The sequence below is a fragment of the Montipora foliosa genome, chromosome 13, assembly GCF_036669935.1.
Source record: "Montipora foliosa isolate CH-2021 chromosome 13, ASM3666993v2, whole genome shotgun sequence".
Taxonomy (NCBI): domain Eukaryota; kingdom Metazoa; phylum Cnidaria; class Anthozoa; order Scleractinia; family Acroporidae; genus Montipora; species Montipora foliosa.
The window spans coordinates 20,347,007-20,366,566 of NC_090881.1; the positions used below are offsets into that span (position 1 = coordinate 20,347,007).

The following is a 19,560-nucleotide window of genomic DNA, read 5'->3' on the forward strand; positions in this document are numbered from 1 at the left end:
AATACCAGTAAATGGCACATAAACTGTAACTATAGCAGCTAGCCAGTTCACAAAAGTAAGAAAGCTGTAAATAAGTGCACTTAACCTGATGATGTCACATAATGCAGGAGTTTGAAGAAATGACTGTAATACCTACCCTCGGAAGCATTTCGCAAGGGATGGTACGTCAAGTAAGTATTTTTGTTATCCAACTTTATTAGTTATTGTACAAAAACCACGAAACAAGTATGAGTACGAGTGCAAATATATATATTGCACAGTTAGTTATATGTACACTTGGTTATTGTACAGTAGATAACTGGTTTGACTAGTTTAGTTGCTGACGTTGTCCCGCACACACAAATCTGTCACACGTTCTTGATTGTTTACAATTCACTTTATAACATATTTTGGTGTGTAGTATCGCTGAGTATTAATTTTTAACTCGCCCTAGCAGGCTCGTCAAAGTACTTAGTGATAATACACACCAAAACATCTAATAAGATATAATCATGTATTTCTTCTAACAATACAGGCATACAGCAGAAGACAAACCTACAGTTTGTATGCAGTCTTGTTAGAAGAAAAGATAAATTTTAAAATTTTCAATGTTGTGAATAACGTTTAAGGCAAACAAGGGACCAGGAACTGGAACACAAAAAACAAATAACTTAAGACAAAAGCAATCCACATTGGTAGGATAATGGTTAACAAAGTTAATGGCATTGCATGAGGTACTGTAACAATGCATTTACATCGAACAGTTTTGCAGAGTTAATTTCTCTAGGAAGTGCAGACTCTTGAAAGTGTTCAAACTGGTTTGAACAACCTTAAGAGCAGGTACAACGATAGAAAGTTGTTCTTTATACACGTAGTTTGATGCGACCCACCGCACAAACAGATAAGAGCAAGTTGTTCTGTGCAGCTTTGTGCAACCAAGTGCAGAAACACAAATTCTTAGTAGAAACATTCAAGGGGGAAAAGCATAATTCAATAAAGGTGGTCAAAAAGATGACCAAATCATGATGCGGAAACAACATTGCATTCATAAAATTACAAATGTATTTCCTATTACTTATCACAGGATTTGATACTAAACTACATTAGACGGTGTATTTACAACAGAAATATTCAAAGTTTTCTGCAATTGAGTATGAAGCGGCATTGGCAAAAATAAAAAGTGTCCACTGAGATGCTGTATTTATAAGTTTATCAAAACACACAGAAACTAATCACTGTGATTTTGAGTGGCAGGAAAAAAAGCTGGAAAGATGCTCATCTATCAAACAACCTTTGCACTACTTTACAGACCATCTACCTGCTCTTTTGAGGCACAAAGTGATTGGCTTGCTGTCCAAACCGAAAACAAAAGATTGGACAACAGAAACAACGACTCAGACTTAAAAACAATAGAACTGAGCTGTTGCAATACCAAATAATAAGCATAATACTCAGTATACAAGAGCTGCATCACTTTGTCTACTTTGCAAATTCTTATCAACAACGATGTCCAGTGGAAATTATCTTTGAGTCAAGCTGGTGATTGAGAAGTAAATACTGAATATGTAACCTTTATAACTAAACGGTGGAGTTTCAAGCTTAAGACAGGGCTGTTTTAAATAACAATAATAATTTTATGATCAATGCAATGTATCGTACCCTTTATCGCTTTAATTGCAGACTACGATACTGCAGTAGCACCCTATGAGCTAACGCCTTAGAGCTCCGCATAAACAAGTAAAACAAATAAATTGGATAAATTAACACATCAAACCCTGCACTGTGACATTCAATTAACCGGCCGATCGCATACATACGTAATCGCAGTAAAATCCACACGGTGTTAAAAATAAACAAGCCAAATCTAACTCTGTATAGGAGTACAGAGCATGTAACAAATTAATACTACTCGTGTTACTTCGTTTTGCGTGTTCCTATGAAACGCATTACACCAGTTTCCTCATTTCATCAAAACTGACAGGAAATGCACTTTGCAAGCAGGGTTCAAAATGGCTTCCAAATCGGCTGACAAATCTTTCTAGGGAAAACCCTAAGCCTCACCTCGTTTGACCAGAAGAATCTCACATAACAGTCGATTCATGCACAAACAGAATCCAAAAGAAGGATAATATCAAAATTATTTTTTGGTGCTCTTGGGTTTCGTAAAAATAACTATTTTGCATGTGGCAGAAGCCTCCTTTTGGCTTGTTGTCATGCGCAGTTGCTTCTGAGGTCACGTGTTTGTCTGATTAGAGCCCAGGGCCCGGTTGTTCGAAAGCCGATTAACTTAATCCAGGATTAGCGTAAACTTTTGCGTCATGTTTTCAACTTTTTGGTGAAAGTTTCTTTTGCTTATTTTTGTTTTTCAAGATTGACCTACTCAAATGTAAAATTTTGCCGAATATCAGCGTTGAAAAGCACTTGGGAGTACAGAAAGTACAGAAACTCCTTGGTTAATTTTTAATCTGGGATTAACGTTGATCGGCTTTTGAACAACCGGGCCCAGGAGCACTTGAACACCACTCGTGTCAAGGCTGCTGCCTAAGAAAATTTTAAAGGGGACCTCAGAGCTAAACATTGAGAACTTAGGAACCCAACATATGAAGTGAAAGGTGTTGCTGTGAAAAATTAAGGCGCCCAGAGCTATTCTTTGGGAGCCCCAAGCTACCGGGCTCCTGTTAGGCAACAGCTTTGCGTGTTCTTGGTTTTCACGGTTTTCATGATCGACAACCTTCTATTATTGCTTACTGCAATTTCGTTTCCAAGACTCCTCATTAGGGAGCGTTTTTGAGTAGCGGACGGCAACTGGAAGAGAACATTTCGCATGCCAAGACAGTGGTGTCTTCCAGATTTTTAAACTAATCATTTCTAATTCTTTATTTTCGCAAATCCCATCATACAGTTCATTTTGGGAGGATTGGGGGGGGGGGGGTTGTTTGCAGTAAAACAATTGATATCCTGTTTACTGATGCATGATACAGTCTCAAGAGTAATTAACTTATATTGTTAAGGAACCACCAAAACGAATTGCATTATGGGAGTGGGAGAAACGACAACTTTACAATTCTCTACTTGCACAAATCCCATTATACACTTCTTTTACCCCAACCGCCACCAAAAGTAAATTGCATGGGCATTGTTTCCGATTTCTCTTGGGTCATCTTCATGTCCCCAAGAGCCTGATTTCAAACAATGATTATGCAAAATTTTGGGGGGATAAAAGAGATGTAATGTGATTGTGTGAAGACAGCTTACTTCCCGTTGCCGTCCACGTCTCAAAAACGTCGCGTGCTTAAGCTCCCTATTCTCGCTGGGAGTGGAGCAAAAAAGGATAAAGGTGCTAAGAAAGAGGTGTAGAGAAAGCCGGAAGTGCAGTGCAGTGCAGTGCAGTGCAGTGTCCACATTAACACTTGAAACGATGTCTCGGTCACTTTGAGTTCGTACGTTGTTAAAGCTAAGTGCGTAAAGGAAGCCCGCAAACATGTTCGCGGATTCGTGTCCGGTTAAAACATGGATGCTCAACTAAGGGCGTGTTCGATTGACCGTATTCCGGAATAGGAATTTATGGAATAGAAGTTGGAAATCCTTCGTTTTTGTGGGGATTCACATTAAGATTGTCAAACATCTGCTAAAATGCCATTTTAAACATAGCTTTATAATTCTTGTTGCTGCAAAACGCCATACATAGTGTTTTAAATCATCACTCCACGTATTCTTTCTTCCGCGGGTCAAATATGTGACACTTTATCTAATTTTAAAAATCATTTCTGGAAACGTGTTCGTCTTCTTTGTCTTTATGCACGCGCTAGAATTCCCTTTCGCCAAAATGCCTCAGTCTTAATGAATTCCTGGGCTCTCTCATCGAACACATGTACGGATACTCGACTTACAAGGTCAAAAATAACTATTAATAGGAAATAGTCGCCTGGAAACAGTCGATCTTGTATGATGAAATTATTGAAATGTTTATTAGGGGACCAAGAAAACTGCTTGCGATAGTATAACGTTTTCTCAGAAGAACGTCAATCACCCTGCGCGCAGACCTCCCCTTCACTCCAGCCTCTCCTCTGAACGACTACCCGGGGCCCCGCAAAGACTTCCCCAACCTCGTTCCTAGGGTCTATTTGTTGATGAGGAGACCCTGGGAACGAGGTTGAATCTTCTCGAAAGTGACTACTATGGGAATCGAAGTCACGCAGTTTCAATTTTTTAGAACTTGAAATGATACCATGGAATTATATTAAAGTACCTCCGATCGACAACAGAGAGATTTAAATTCACGTTGGCGGGGAGAGCAAGACTTAACAGAGCAATCAGTATTCTGGCTTGTTTTTGTCTTTGTTTTACCTGTTCTTGTGATAGCTGTGGCTAACAGACAAGAAATGAACTTTAGGCGACCGATCAACTCTCATAACATTAGAGGTCTTTAAGAGAGAGAAACTGAATAGAAGCATGACATTCATTTCTCTTTGTTTTTATTTTCTCGATGTAAAGTAGCTCGATATGTGTAGACCAAAGGCAAAAGATCAACTAAAATTGAACATTGAGTGCTTTTGATTCATGGCAAAGCAAAGCCTGTGAGCACTGAGGTACTCCATCTCCGAGCGACTGGTCCCACTCCAGTCCCTCGGAGAGCCTGCTTGCAGGCCATGGCAAAACTCAAATTTCGAACCATAGTATAATCTACTGGGATGCGAAAACACAATCGATGCGCATGCTCACATTCCTTTTTTTTTGTTATTTACACCATACATATTGTGCAGATATTGCTGCCACACAACTGCTGTTTTAAAACAGATTTCTTGTCACTTGCCATTGACCTTCGACTTACTCCCTTTGCTACTGACAAACACAACGAATGGCACACATGAACTACTGAACAACATCAAAGTCCATAGTCGTCTGCCTTCGGTTTGCCCTCGGTTCGCGATTCCCTCCAACTTCTCACGATACGTCAAACCGTGACGGGTGACCTCTGGACAATGTCACAGGACTCCCAGGCTATAAGAGTGATAAAAGTACATACATTTCTAATGATGAGGAAAAATTTTATTGTTATTTATACCATACATATTGTGCAGGTATCGCTGCCACACAACTGCTGTTTTGAAACAGGTTTCTTGTCACTTGCCACTGACCTTCGACTTATTCCCTCGCTACTGACAAACGCAACGAATGGCACACATGAACTTCTGAGCAACATCAAAGTCCATAGTCGTTTGTCTTCGGTTTGCCTTCGTTTGCCTTCGGTTCGCAATTCTCTCTAACCTCTGACAAACCGCGACGGGTCACCTTTGGCCAATGTCACAGGACTCCCAGGCCATAAGAGTGATAAAAGTATATACATTTCTAATGTTGAGGAAAAATTTTATTGTTGTTTGCATCATACATATTGTTCAGATATCGCTGCCACACAACTGCTGTTTTGAAACAGATTTCTTGTCACTTGCCACTGACCTTCGGCTTACTTCCTTTGCTACTGACAAACACAACGAATGGCACACATGAACTACCGAAGAGCAACAAAGTCCACAGTCCACGTATTAGGGAAATATAATTTAACCCTTCTGGTCTAAAACGTATAACACAGGAATGGCTACAAGGCATGTTTCAATCCTTGTTCTCCAGCTCTATAAATTAAAGAAGTCGTAAAGAGAGAAGACGAGATAAATACACTTGAAACTGGAATTTAAATTCACACAAAAAATTATGTCAAATCTGTCAGATCATGTTAAAGGACATGTTAAGTGGATCATGTCAAATGACAAGTGATTGAATGGTCCTCTCTTGTCCATCTCTTATATCTCAATATTCTACAGTTTAGAATCGCTTGCGGCTTACATATGCACCTCTCTCACTTGACATATATGAGTTTGAGTAAAGAAAAACCCAGCTATTAAATGGATCCGAAAGCCTTGGAATAATCTTTAGATAATTGGATGTCGAAGATCAGGTTTCAGTTGTATTATTGTGTTTTCTGGTTGTTTCAACATCGTTTAAGGCTCGCTCCAACCCTCTGTGGGTTTCATCATCCGAGCAGGGCTACCGTCCGCACTGATCACTTGCACACCAAAAATTCACGTGCTCTTCAGATTAAATGGGCTATTGATAGACGGGAACAATGACTAAAAATTCAAAATTAAACGAAACTACAATTCAAACGTATTTGGCAAAGTTAAGTTACTCCGGTTTTCAGTGCTCATGAACGCAATGTGACAACTGAACCTTGATCGTAGCGTTCTTGATTATCGGCTGAGGCACACTGCATTCCGTGAAAATCGGAAGCAAATTAAGTAGTTACTCTGCCTAAGGTCAAAGTCCACGAAAGAATGAACTCCCATAAAACAATAAAAGTTGCGTGCGCTGTCAAAATGCAATGTAAAGCTGCTCGATCCATCCGTGACGTTTCCCAAAGTTTATTTTAAAATTGAGAGTCCTGGGCTTTATACGACGTCTCCTTCTCAAACGTAACAGGTCAGTAACCACAATTTTATCAGTTTTTATATTGAAGAACCGCAGCGGGAGCCTTTTCTAAACAACTCGGTCATGTAAGCTTTCCACTGATATAGACAAAGCAACTGCCTCAAAGTACCTGAGAAAAAGCGTCACTCGGATCTCGTCTATTTGTACTTCAATGTACTGTTTGTTGGTGACGTAATAGTTTCTATACTATAACACTATGAGGTACGTTTGGAAACGAAAATCAGTGCGTAGGTTTGATTGACAGTGTGTTTCCCCAGGGGGGGTCGATTTAAAGAACAATGCACAGCTGGAGAACAAATTAAAAAATCTACACCAGGAAAGAGAGCTTTCAACATCTTTAGCGATCTCAAAGTTGGGGACAATTCGGAATTGGCACCGAGGAAACAAAAATCTCAAGGGAACCTGAGGAAGCCCCCTAGGGGGCTTTTAATAGACCACATTCGTAATCTCAGTATTGGACTGGAACTAGCTTGCAATGGAGGCTAATGAAGAGGAATTTGCATTTGAAAAGATTTTCCTGTAATTAGCCTCCATTTCAAGCTAGTTCCAGTCCAGTACTGAGAATACGAATATGGTATCTTTGGGGCGAGCTTCGTAGTTTTCCACAAAGGAGGTCTTGTATTTCTCAACGTCACATTTCGTTGGTCATCAAACCTCATGATCAGTACGTCAAACAAATCCATTTGTTTAATACACGACAGAAAGGCAAAACCACTTCTGAAATCGATAAATAGGCCACTGCAAGCATTTTGACCAAATCAACCCTAGAGTGAAGGTCAAATTGTTTTGTGTTTCCCCATCAAATTATGTTCATTATAAATAGGTGGTTCACGTGACGTCATCGCCGCCATGTTGGTGGACGAAAACAAAAGGTCTCTCATTGTCTCCTATTGTTCGACCACCAGCAATTGTACATTACATCATTGTTATCTGTGTTTCTGCAGTAAGCACACAGAAGCACATCAAAGTTTTATCAGCCCACGTGACTTTAAGTGACATCTTTTGTCCGTTATAATGAACATTTTCGGAGTTTTAGACAACTTGTGAAGGAAATGAGTTTTACTTTTCAAATGAATTTAATGAAAAAATCATAAGAAAAGAAAATTGATTTTAAGAGTCCCTTGATTGATTCAGCTCAGTCAGAAACAGTAATCAAGTACTACAACAAGAGTAAAATGTAGGAGAAAATGAATTAAAAAACGCACCCAGTAAGGAGGAGAAACAGTAAACTCGCCAAGCCGGTGGCCGCGTTTGTTGAGAGTGGGGGGAGGAGAGGGACCCAGGCTTGTATGGGAATTTGGCCGAATTTGCACTGTTTTCAGTTCCCTTATATTAGACGCATTTTGGCAGGGAAAACCTCTTTTAAAATCCACTTGGATAGACTTTCTGTCAAATGCGTTATCATATCGTTTTTCCATTTGAGCATTGTAATTCTGGACCGTGCTTGACCGGAATAAAAGGAGGCCTCTCAGTATAAACGATGACATAATAGCCTGCGAGCAGGCTCTTTTGTAAGTTCGTGGCGGCTAGAGTCATGCGAGTGGCGAAGCTCTTTTGTAAGTTCGCACAATTCCCTTTCTCACCTTCCCCTTCCCCCACTACCATTTCATACTGTCCTCCTCTTAATGAGTAGATTTTTTTACTCGCCTCAGGCCTCTGTTTGTCAGAACAGAGATACGCCAGATTTGCAGACTAGGGAAACCATAGTATTTTAAGCGGACCAAAAGTTACCATATTTTCTTTCTCATGGTGCTCTGCGTGCCGAACGCACCCGCGTGGGTAAGAAAATATAGTAACCTTTTAGTTATGACGTCATCGTACGACCAGTCTGTTCGCTTTTTTTGGCGGGAAGCTGTCAGCGTACTGCCTTTGACACTGGGAAGGTGTTACACTTTGTTTTAGTAACAAGCAGCCAAAAAACAAGCTAAGTATTTTTGTAAAATATGGCATACAATGAGGAAAGAAGAGAAAGAGAGAGGTGACGAGTAAGCGATGCTCAACGTGAAAGAGAGCAAATGAGAGCACAAAAAGGAAAGGAAAGGAAAGGAACTTTATTTAAGTGTCAATTCATTCTAGCGCTGGAGCACTAATGACACTGTAAACTGAAATTAAAAATCAACGTAAATCAAATCAAATGTTGGTTTTTGAGGAGAGGGGAAAAGCGGAGTACCCGGAGAAAAACCTTTTGGTGCAGAGAAGAGAACCAACAAACTCAACTCACATATGACGACGAGTCTGGAATCGAACTCGGGCCAACATTGGTGGGAGGCGAGTGCTCTCACCATTGCACTATCCCTGCAAAACAGAGAGAGAGAAAGATCGAGGTGCTCCGCTTTTACGCTTGCCTAAATATTTAACAATTATTGGGCCGTAGGTTGAGGAAAATATCGTGATTTGTCAGTGGCGAGCAGATCAATTATTTGCCGAAGCCGATAGACCGAGGCAAATAATTAATCTGCGAGACACTGACAAATCACGATATTTTGGGATAACCGAGTTCAATAATTGTTTTATTATTCAATCACCGAGTTTTATTTTATTTTTGTTTTCGGGAAGCGGTTACTCTGGATGCCAGAGGTTTTTTCTCTCTTATAGCGACGGAATAGCGAGTCGCGGCGAAAAACCTCTGGGGGCCAGGGTAGGAGGCTCAGTCATGTGCAGCACTGAGTATGTGTCTGTCATTATCGGACATCTGATACCTGTGGAGAAAGGGTCCCACAACAATCTGCATTGGCAGAATGCCGCATGCGTGGTTCATCTTTGATCAGATATCGTAAAGGGCAATGGAAAAAAAGACGAGAAAATGCGAAATGATGCCTCGTCCCCTCCCACATGAAAAAAGGACTTTTGGCAGCTTTCAGAGATAGCCGTTTACATGTAGGTCTGTGATCAAGCTCTCCGTAAGTGATCGTGCGATTCCCAATCAGCATACGTGATCCCCGAAGTGAGTAACATAAAGAAAAAATCTCTGCTTACGAGCCAGAAGGCCCATCAGGCTGGCACTTATCTCCGGTTTCATTAGCATGAAGTGCCTAGGAGTATTTCTACTCTCCCCTGGATGAGATGCCAGTTCATCGCAGGGTTTCCCCCAGCATTTCGCCGGTACCCATTTATACACCTGGGTGGAGAGAGGCACCGTGAGAGTAAAGTGTCTTACCCAAGAACATAACACGATGTCCCCAGCCAGGACCCGAACCCGGACTACTCGATCCGGAGTCGAGCACTCTAACCGTGAGGCCACCGTGCCTCCCTTAAAGAAAAAGTACCTTTAATTTGTGTAACTGTTTTTGAAAATAATATTCTGCGTTACATTTTTCTTTTGTTGTATTTTGTTTTGAAAACAAAAGCATAAGTGTGTGCAAAAATTAAAAAAGTTTTACAACTTCAAATTAACTCACTTTCTTTCATTGAGGTAGGCTATTCATTAAGAAACCGAAGATAGCTATTGGATTAGTGTGTGGCCTTCCTTCGAGTACCTTTTCTAAAAGTATTTTTCAATTATATTTCAAACCACGACTATTATGAAAATCAAATTGTTCTTACTCAACTCTTTACTACTCAATCGATTCATTTTTTCCAAAAATTAAAGCAACGTCTGCGGGAAAATCTTACAAAGTAGGATTGTTTCGTCAATTACATTATTTTGAGGTATGAGGTACCGACTTTCGGAAGAGAGAACATTGGAAAAATGCCAAAATTTGAATTTACTGGTGGCGATTCTTTGATTGCACTCACGTGATAAGACGGCCATGTTGGTGTCAAAAAACAGAAAAACGTAGCTCCAGTTTTGCTTAATAATATAATCAAATTCCCAAAAGACGTTCCGCTATTGTTCTTTCCACCAACATGGCCGCCGTGACGTCAAGTGCAATCAAAGAACTGTTGACCATAACAATCTATGCTCTCATCGACTAATCAATCCATGTGTAACACCCATTCTCGTCACCAGGGGCCCGTTTCTCGAAAGTCCCGGAACTTTTCGGGCGTGTTTCGGGTGTCACAATTTCCTTTGTATCTCAAGAACGGAGAGGATTTAAGTCATCAAACTTCACAGTCATTTTTCTTTTTATTACGTTTAAAACATGTTAAAAGGTTGACTTTCCAAAACAAGCGGTTGGCAGTTTCACAAATGGCTTTTCGGGCCCGAAAACTTCTCGGGACTGTCGAGAAACAGGCCCCAGAGCAGAACGTCATGCTACAATCTTCAGACTGAATAAAATCGAACAGAAATGCCCCCTTCTCCCCAAATCAACGATGAAGCCGCGTGAAGGCTAACCTGCGATCAGGCGTAGTTTTCCTTAGACATGTCTCAAGAAAACTACGCTTGATCGCAGGTTACGTGAAGGCCAAACGCGCAATTTTCCCATCACTGATTTTGGGGGGAGGGGTGGTCTCAATTTTCCATTCAATTTGTCCAAGATTGTAACTCCCACCCCTCCCCGCTTGAAGCCCATGAACCCACGTGAATCAGCGAAGACACGTGAATCAGTTTCGCTTTTCTTTAAACCATTGGCCGAATAGTGCAAACTAGCTGTTTGATGTTAAGGCTGACAATTTAGGGGGTTCCGTCTTTTTAGTTTTAATTTCGGTTAACCTTGAAAAACAGATTTGACAAAGCATGTGATTCACCGTTAAGGTACAAAGTGCGTGAATGGTCATTTTTTGCGGACTTTAATCTTTGCGTACGGAAAAAATCAATCCTTCACTGACAACAATTTTCGCGATCATACTGTGATGTGTGTTCGAGACAGAGATCCAAGACCAAGAGACAGCTTTAATTAACACATGGAAGACTCCTTTTCTTTCTTCGAGGTGAGAAGTTGAATATCATTTCGATATATAGCCACTGAAATCCCGGGCTGAAATCTTGACTCTTGAAACACTAAATCTTGAAACACTAAAAAATCGCGCCCATCGATTTAGACCTCGAACCTACTTACCGAATTTAATCTAGCAAATTTCGTTTCAGAAGATCACACTTTCCCTTTCGCGTCCGAATCAAAGCCGTGGATCCTCCGCATTGCTGATCAATCGAAATACGCCAACAATTGCCGAATTCAATTAATTAAAGACCGGACAATTCAATTAAGTCACTTGGTTTATAGAGCATTTGGCCTCTAAACCAGGCTTGATATTCAATATTAATATTATTGTTTAACTTAGTGACTTATCAATACAGTGCGGGTATTAAGTGGTGCGATTCTAAACGTTTCACGAATCCCATTTCTTTTCAAATTATGATGGTGACGTACTCTAATCTCGAAGTACACGAATATAGAGACGTGTAGAGAAATAAAGTCGTTATCTTTATCCATTCTTCTTATGTAATAGAAATCAGACATGAAAGCCAGTTCGTGTGGAATTTAGCCCGTAAAAATAGTTTAAAATTGAAAGGCACAAGAGAGAGAGAGAGATGTATCCTTTAGTCTTATTTCGAATTACGTAAACTTTTGTTGAAGATTTCTTTCCAAGTGGAGCTTGCTTTGAGTCTATCTTCAGGTCCATTTTGTATTGCGATCTTGGGTGGAGGTACTTTATCGGCTTTATGCCTAGTGAAATGAGGCAAACATTCAAGACGGGTGTTACTTCAAGTACCTTGCATGTCCCTTCACATATTTGTCACAGATAATCCGTCACATTAGCCAAGAGCATTTCATCACGTAACTTTCATTTGATTTGTACTTTGCTCTAATGATGGTTTTGGACTTTCCGAGCAAATTGAAAATACATTTAACGCTGAACCCGGGAGTCGAACCCGGGGAAATCCGTGGGAGACCTTGTGGGTGTCTTCCATTTTCTTCTAGTTACCGTAATCCACGTAATCCACTAAAATCATCCCCATGAACAGGGTCATACACCGTCTGTAAAATACGGCATTTTACAGACCGAGCTTAAAAGCTGCCTTAAATTGCAAATACATTGCATTTTAATTTGCTGCACACGGAAACCAACAACAACAACAACAACAATTATTAAGAACCGCTAGTTCATCAAGTATTTTTGCTTTACGTCAAGGGTTTTGTTCCAGCCACTGAGTTCACTCTGAATGGTTCTTTGTATTTGATGTCATTCTAGTTTAAACTTTTCCTTAATGACAAATTTAGTGAGTTTGCTTCTGGGAAGTCTCAACTTGTAATAAAGTGGGTTTTGAAAGCCGATGAATAATGCTGAATCTGAAAAAAAAGTTGATCCATGCGAGTAATTTAACCTCTCCAGTCGCGTGACCTGCATGTTTGTATAAAAATAAAATACATTTCAAATGCATTTTTTATCATTACAAGCCATTGGTCATCAAACAGCGGTCATCTTTTGCAACTGAACCCAGGCTTTCTCTTTCTCTTCCTCGTAACATGGATAGGCACGAGGACAGATAGGGAGGGGCCAGGGAGTGCGATGAAGTCTAATAAAGGAGACTTTAGTTTAAGCATTTTCTCGCTTCTCTTACAAGGCTAAAATAAATAAAGTCACTTTTATTCATGAAAGTTGTTCTGCCCCACCGAATCTCATTCAGTATTGGTTTGACATATAAATTCGTTAAGAAGATGCAGAAATCATCATCATTAAAAAGAAAAGAAAACTAAAGTGTGTAATTGCCTCTCTTGGAGCTACAATGAACAATGAATGTGAAGAAATAACTATGTTTTAGAACAATATACTGAAAGAAAATTGTGGCCTTAATAATAACTGTCGGACAGAGGGACAGAGCAAAGGTGGGGATTGGGGGAGGGGGGGGGGGGTCTGTGGAGGTTAAAAAGCATGCTCTAACTAATCTAGGTGTGTCTCGAAAACTACTATTCTCTCGGCATGTATATACATAATATACAAAATACTTTGCCAGATTACCTTGACACAGGCAATTACAAGCCATTGGTCATACTCTTCAATAAAGTCATGCCCCGTTCAATTCGTGTTCATGTGCGGGTTAGTTTGTGGTGTAAAATTCAGCTAGTTCGCTGCGGGTCCGCAATTGCTTTACTTTAATATACACCAAAGAAAATTGCCACCCGTTTCCTCATATTTTCATTGCTTGTTCTTGCTTTGGTTGAAGAAACCCCAGCTCTAAACTGAAGAATTGCAGCTGCTCGCAGATGTATTGGAGACTAGCAGCCACTGTTGTGATAACTTTGCTATCAAGTAAGTTATTTTGATTTATCGAAGATCTTATTCATTCCCGTGTTCCACAATGGATGCGCTCCGAAAAATGTGGACATGACCTAATATAAAACACACAAGACTGCTTCATGTAGAGAAATGGATCGCCCGTTTTGATGATCTGTAAATAGATGGTTTGCAACCAATCTCTAGAGACACAGCTAAAAATGCTGCAATGTACATTTGCTGGTGGACGAACAAAAGGATCTAATGAAAGATCTTTTGTTTTCGTCCACCAACATGGCGGCGATGACGTCACGTGAAAACCACCTATAGGGGGTCAACACTAATGGCCATCCGTCAAACTGACATTGGACACTTCCATACAATTACACGACGCAATATGCCATCTTCATATGAGAAGCTTATCGCTGTAAAAAGAATGAAAACAGGCAGAATTAGAGCTCTAGTTCAACAAGAAATAGCGTTTCTAAGCAAAGCCGCGCTGATCTTAAAACCACTTTGAAGACGGTTAGCTTTTACTTGTTTTGCTGAGTACTACTATGTCAATACTCTAAAAAAATCGATTTTCCAGGAGCTTGTCTCGTTAGTCTGGTGGATATTGGAATATACAAGGAGAACTCATCGATCCGGGTTGAACTCTTTGGCTCACCTAATCTGAATGTTCTCTGCGCATTGAAATGTTTGTTTCTTTGAAGTAGATTTGAAGTCTGAAGTAGATTGTACGTCGTGTAAGTTAAATAAAAAGGGAAATGTCAGTTTGAGGGATGGCAATGAGTGTTGACCCCTATAGGCGATGACGTCACGTGAAAACCATCTATAGGGAACGGACGACAACGGCAGCTTTGAAAACCTTATCTAAAACATTATTTCCCGTCATTCGAATAATTTAGTGATTACTCCAAAGCCGTGTTCACACTCAACGTTGATTATGATCAACTGAAGTATAATTCAGACTATCATACTCCATTCAATTTTATTCAGTTATGGTTCTGTTCACAAATACAATAGGCAGGGTAACCTCGCAGTGTGAGACAAAATGGCGCCGTATCGCGTGGCTGCCACGGTTATCATCACCATGCTTGAGGCGAGAAGAGAACCAATGGTGCCTCCGAGAATAGAAGAAAACACATCCAAATCTTGGCTCCATAAAGCGATTAGAAGTTTCGTCTACTCATACCACCACATGTTCGCCATTCTGTTCAATTACGCACTGTAATTCCTTCAAAGGTCTTCAAACAACCCCCTTGAGGTTGTTTGAAGTAATTATAATCTAATTTTAATCAGGGACTGTAATTAGTTTATATAAAGGCCCGTGCAAACGCTCGCAACATTGTTGGCCAACAAGACGCAACATTGTTGGGCCCAACATGTTGCGAGCGTTTGCACGCCACGTTGTGTGTTGTTGCGTATTGTTGCGACTTGTTAGAAGTTGTTGGATGAAGTTTGAAACTGGTCAAACTTCAGAGCCAACAAGTGCCAACATTTATATTATTTCGCGGTCATCGAAGCGTGGTCCAACAATGTTGCGCCGGCGCACGCGCACTACATGCCACGTATCCACACAAATACATGCGAACAAGAAATCAACATGGCGTCGGAGATGGAAAACGTCCCAGAGTCCTTTTTATTCTCATCTAAAGACCCAACATGTTGTGACTTGTTGCGAGCGTTTGCACACATCGGCTAACATCGCGCAACAAGAGACAACATTGTTGGGCCCAACAATGTTGCGTGTTGTTGCGAGCGTTTGCATGGGCCTTAAATTCATTCCATATTTAATTCGATTATAATTCGATCATAATCGAGGTACGATGTGAACACGGCTCAAGTCTTTCGGCACTAAAAGTGCTAATCAGCATTCCCGAGGAATAAATTGGCATAACCTCACGTCGTTAGAGAGTTTAATCAAGGACAACGGTGATGTTAACGAAAACGTCACTCCAAAATTTGAACTTAACGCTATCGAAAGTATTTGGCGATTATTCTGTCTTGTTCACCTTGTACAATACAGGCCAACTATCCTGTAACTGGATGGGTACGAACGGTTTTAAAGTAAAAATAGAAAACGAATGGTTCATTTTTGTATGCTCCCGTTGTCATCAAAACCTAAAATTTGGTGATTTCACGTTGTTGTTTTGTGGAGTACGGCAAAGAAATGCACGGAAATTCGTGCTGCACATGCAGCACAAGTAATTTTCCTCTCTTAACCAATCATATTCTTGCTTTGTGGCATTGTCGTTGTCGTAGCCGTCATCTTTAAGCTCCCTAAATCCAGGCCCTCACGTCAACATTATAGGCCCCTATAGGACAAAAAAGTTGCTCACTCGTTCATTTCTGTTTGAATGACAAAGTTATCAACTGACTAATGATAAGTCAGTCAGTAAGGAAGGTAAAATGTTTGACTTACTTCCTCGCTCGCTCATTGGCTGACACCGACTGATTAGCGAACCAGTCAAAGATCCAATTGAATGACTGGTCCATTGGTTGACAGGGTTACTGACTGAAGGAATGGCTAACTGACTGACTCACAGAGTGATGAAATGACTAGACAACTGACTGCTTGGCCGACTGACTGGCTTCTTTATTATTTGACTGAGTTGGTTTTTAATTAACTGATTGATTGATTCTCTTACTGAATCAACAACGCACGCACGAATTCACTCATATACTCATTTACTCGCTCACTTTTCATTTTACAGCTGAAACGTCTTGGGGACTCTGTTCCAGTCCTTTGGTGACCTATGCCTTATTAGGTGGAAATGCGACTTTATGCTGGAAAATCAATGTGGACCTAAGGTCGTTGAAGAGATTCACAATTATGGCCCTATTAAAACCAATTGGATTAGATTTGGAAAAGGTAGCATCCGCGGATAGTGATGGACAATATTTCAGGACCTTCGCTTCAATGCATAGAGGCATATTTGTGGGCAAATCTAAAGTATATGCTGATATCCAAGCAAGGGAATTGTTTTTTGAAGTGACAAATTACACCACTGATATGGAAAATATGTTCTGCGTGATGTACGAAATGCGAATAATTAACAATGTACCTAAATGTATTGAAGATCCCCTGCTTCTGAGAACCTATGGTAAGTCTGCGCTAACAATTGACAACAATTGCAGATTTATGGTTACGAAGTTTTAATCATTTATAAGTATGGGTAGGTATAAGGCTACACTTGACGATATTGCTCGATTCTCATTGGACGAGAACTGTGGAAATCATGGTTTTGTAAAATTCCGAACTGGCTTTCGTTGAAGTCACTCATATCAGAGTTGCGAAGTGATGACTTCATAGTTAAAATCGTACTTAAATGTATTGACATTTGAAGCGAACACGTGGGCATTTTTGCTCATGTGTAGGCCCTAAGCGCTGACAGTTTTTTCAACAACTCAACGATGGTCGTTTAAAGAAAAAATGTTTGATGAATTTCTAATTAACTTCCGTACGAGGTTTTCATACCCATAAATGGCAAAAAAGAAGATTCAAGTGGTACCCACAACTGCGTTAGACTAGAAGCCCCCCAATTATGCACTTCATCCTTGAGTCAACCTATGCGCGTATCTTTCAGTTTTTAGAACTAACCCTTCCAATAGGAAACTCGCATTTACATCAGTTTACACGAACTTGCACAATTCGCATACTATGTTTATCTTCAAGTGAAGCTTTGATCCTCGCAGTTATGAACGCGATTTCAGCAACTGCGAAGAGAAGCCTGAAAAGGTCAGGACTTCAACGGGGTTTAAACCCGTGACCTCGCGATACCGGTGCGACGCTCTAACCAACTGAGCTATGAAGCCACTGCCCATGGGAACTGGTTATTTGTGGGTTCTAGTGTTCCCGTGATGAATGAATCAACGAATGAAATGATATATGAAAGGAATCATATATTAAACTGGGGATATGAAATCAAGTAAAGGTATGATCCTCGCAGTTATGAACGCAATTTTACCAATTGGGTAAAAAACCCTGAAAATTCATATACGGGTTCAAAGCCGGTTGAAGTACTGAATTTTTCAGGCTTCTCTAAGCAACTGCTAAAATTGGGCAGCTTCTGTAGCTACCGGAGCACAAAGTACGTAAAACAAAAGAAACAAGAGACCGATAGCAAAACAACTCCAAATAAAGACTAATCCCAAGCGACCAAAAACACAATGCTTTCCGGTACCTGAAGAAAGACCCTAAAATTGCGTTCATAACTGCGAGGGTCATGGCTTCACTTGATTTCATATTTCGCAGTTAAATATATGATTCTTTTCATATATTATGTCATATGCTTGTCTTCGTTTGACAATAATTTTACCCTTGATTGGACTTTTACATTGCAACACGCCTTAGCGTGGCCACCCAACAACTACATGTAAATACGTGAACTCAACAACCTATTCAACGGTGTTCATCTTACAACCGTACGAACTTTGCAAGGAGGCATGACTGTCAATCAAATTGGTATACCTTTTTGGCGGATAATTTGTAAGAACTTTGTTAGGTGGCCACGATAAAGCGCGTCGCACTGTAAACAGTACGTGCGTAGCCTCAAAAATCATAGAAAAATACACGCAATGGTTGACTCACAGGGGTTGTATGTGGAAAGGCAAGCTCCTACTCATGGACTCCTGGTTAGAGCCTGCTTTTCAACCTTCATAGACCCCCTCCCCCAATCCCCACCTTTGCTCTGTCCCTCTGTCCGACCGTTATTATTAACGCCACATTTTTTTAGTATATTGTTCTAAACATAATTATTTTTTCACATTCATTGTAGTACCTAGTAATGTTACAGTCACCTCTGTCACTTCAACAAACGCCACAGAACTCCGACGACCAACTAAAGGTGAACAACTCTTTCCTTGCAATAGTAAATATTACGTCAACATTCAACAAGCGTTGCATTTAAGGCAGAATTAAATATTAAAAGCTACATTGCACTTCCAGAAATCCTAATAAATGCACCTGAGCGTCCGCCTTTGTCGCGGAAATGGCCCACACAAGGGAAAGGGAAAATCTCTTAAATCAGAATAAGAAATGAACCCTCGACCGGTAAATTATCTTTGCTCTACCTAGGTACTGAGTAGGCTCGATTTCCAGCCGTTTTGGGAGTACGGTTAACATCCTCCTCCCAACGAAAGGCTGGATGACTGGTTAGTGTCGTTTGTCCGTTATCTTGTGCCATGCAGCCAATTTATCCTCATAATGGTGGATTTCCAATTGTCTTGCATTGAAATCTAAAATACCCACTACATACACACTTATTGACCACTCCCCACGGGGGCTTTTCAGGGGCCAACGAAACATTTAATGACACAACAGAACAATAACAACTTTAAGAATCCCAACTGGCCCGAGGAAAACCAGTTGGCTATTCACAAGTACAGCTATCAAGATCAAATTTAATTAGCGGTCAGAATGGGTGTTGAACACCACGACTGGATCACTGGTCCACCAATCAGAAAGTCTCCTGCCTGCCAAGTACAAAATACAATTGGCTGAATACGAAATACAATTGCGACGCGTGCTAGGTCACGACACAATTTTGCCCAAATTAACATTTTCTTTTGGCTTGAGGAATGATTGGATCTTTCAAATTTCGTTTTTTTTTGTCTGGAGATTCAAATTGTCTTTCGAAAGAGTCGATAATTTGCTTGGTAATCAAGTTTCTCGTCAAACTTAGGAGCAACTGCATTCGAAATCAAAACTTAAAGAATTCAAAGGTTTATGATACATATGAAGCTGCCCGAATCGATTTTAAATTCACAGTTTTCCTCTTTAAGCCATAAGTCTGAATTCCTTGAGGTTTTTTTTTTTTTGCAATCGACGTTGATTTAAAAGTTAACTCCTTTTACAAAAAGGAAACTTGCATCGCGCAGTACGACCTCTAACCCAATCTAAAGCTGAGTATAGTGTCCATCTTTCCAGTATTTCACGTGGGTATCAGCTCATTAACTCTCCTTTCTCCATATCGTTTTAGGGAGAACCAACGCTCG

The 19,560-nt window shown here is 40.3% G+C and overlaps 2 protein-coding genes across 5 annotated transcripts in view; one reads left to right on the forward strand and one right to left on the reverse strand.

The window, feature by feature from the left end:
* The window catches only part of LOC137984089 (ubiquitin carboxyl-terminal hydrolase 9X-like), a 72,619-nt gene extending 70,423 nt beyond the window's left edge, over positions 1-2,196 (reverse strand). The window contains exon 1 of one of the 2 annotated variants that reach the window (XM_068831292.1): positions 2,041-2,196. The gene's annotated coding sequence lies outside the window, so the exon portion shown is untranslated. The remainder of the gene's footprint in view (positions 1-2,040) is intronic. The other variant, XM_068831293.1, reaches the window with a different exon arrangement.
* Positions 2,197-6,334: 4,138 nt separating this feature from the next.
* Positions 6,335-19,560, forward strand: part of LOC137983905 (uncharacterized) — a 13,651-nt gene continuing 425 nt past the window's right edge. The window contains exons 1-6 of one of the 3 annotated variants that reach the window (XM_068831064.1): positions 11,021-11,274; positions 11,794-11,877; positions 13,456-13,596; positions 16,278-16,667; positions 18,342-18,410; positions 19,545-19,560. The exon at positions 19,545-19,560 is cut by the window's right edge and continues 425 nt beyond it. In XM_068831064.1, the coding sequence (XP_068687165.1) occupies positions 13,551-13,596; positions 16,278-16,667; positions 18,342-18,410; positions 19,545-19,560 (521 nt within the window). In that variant the 5' untranslated portion in view covers positions 11,021-11,274; positions 11,794-11,877; positions 13,456-13,550. Of the gene's footprint in view, positions 6,454-11,020; positions 11,275-11,793; positions 11,878-13,455; positions 13,597-16,277; positions 16,668-18,341; positions 18,411-19,544 lie in introns of those variants that run through there. The other 2 variants (XM_068831063.1, XM_068831062.1) reach the window with 2 other exon arrangements.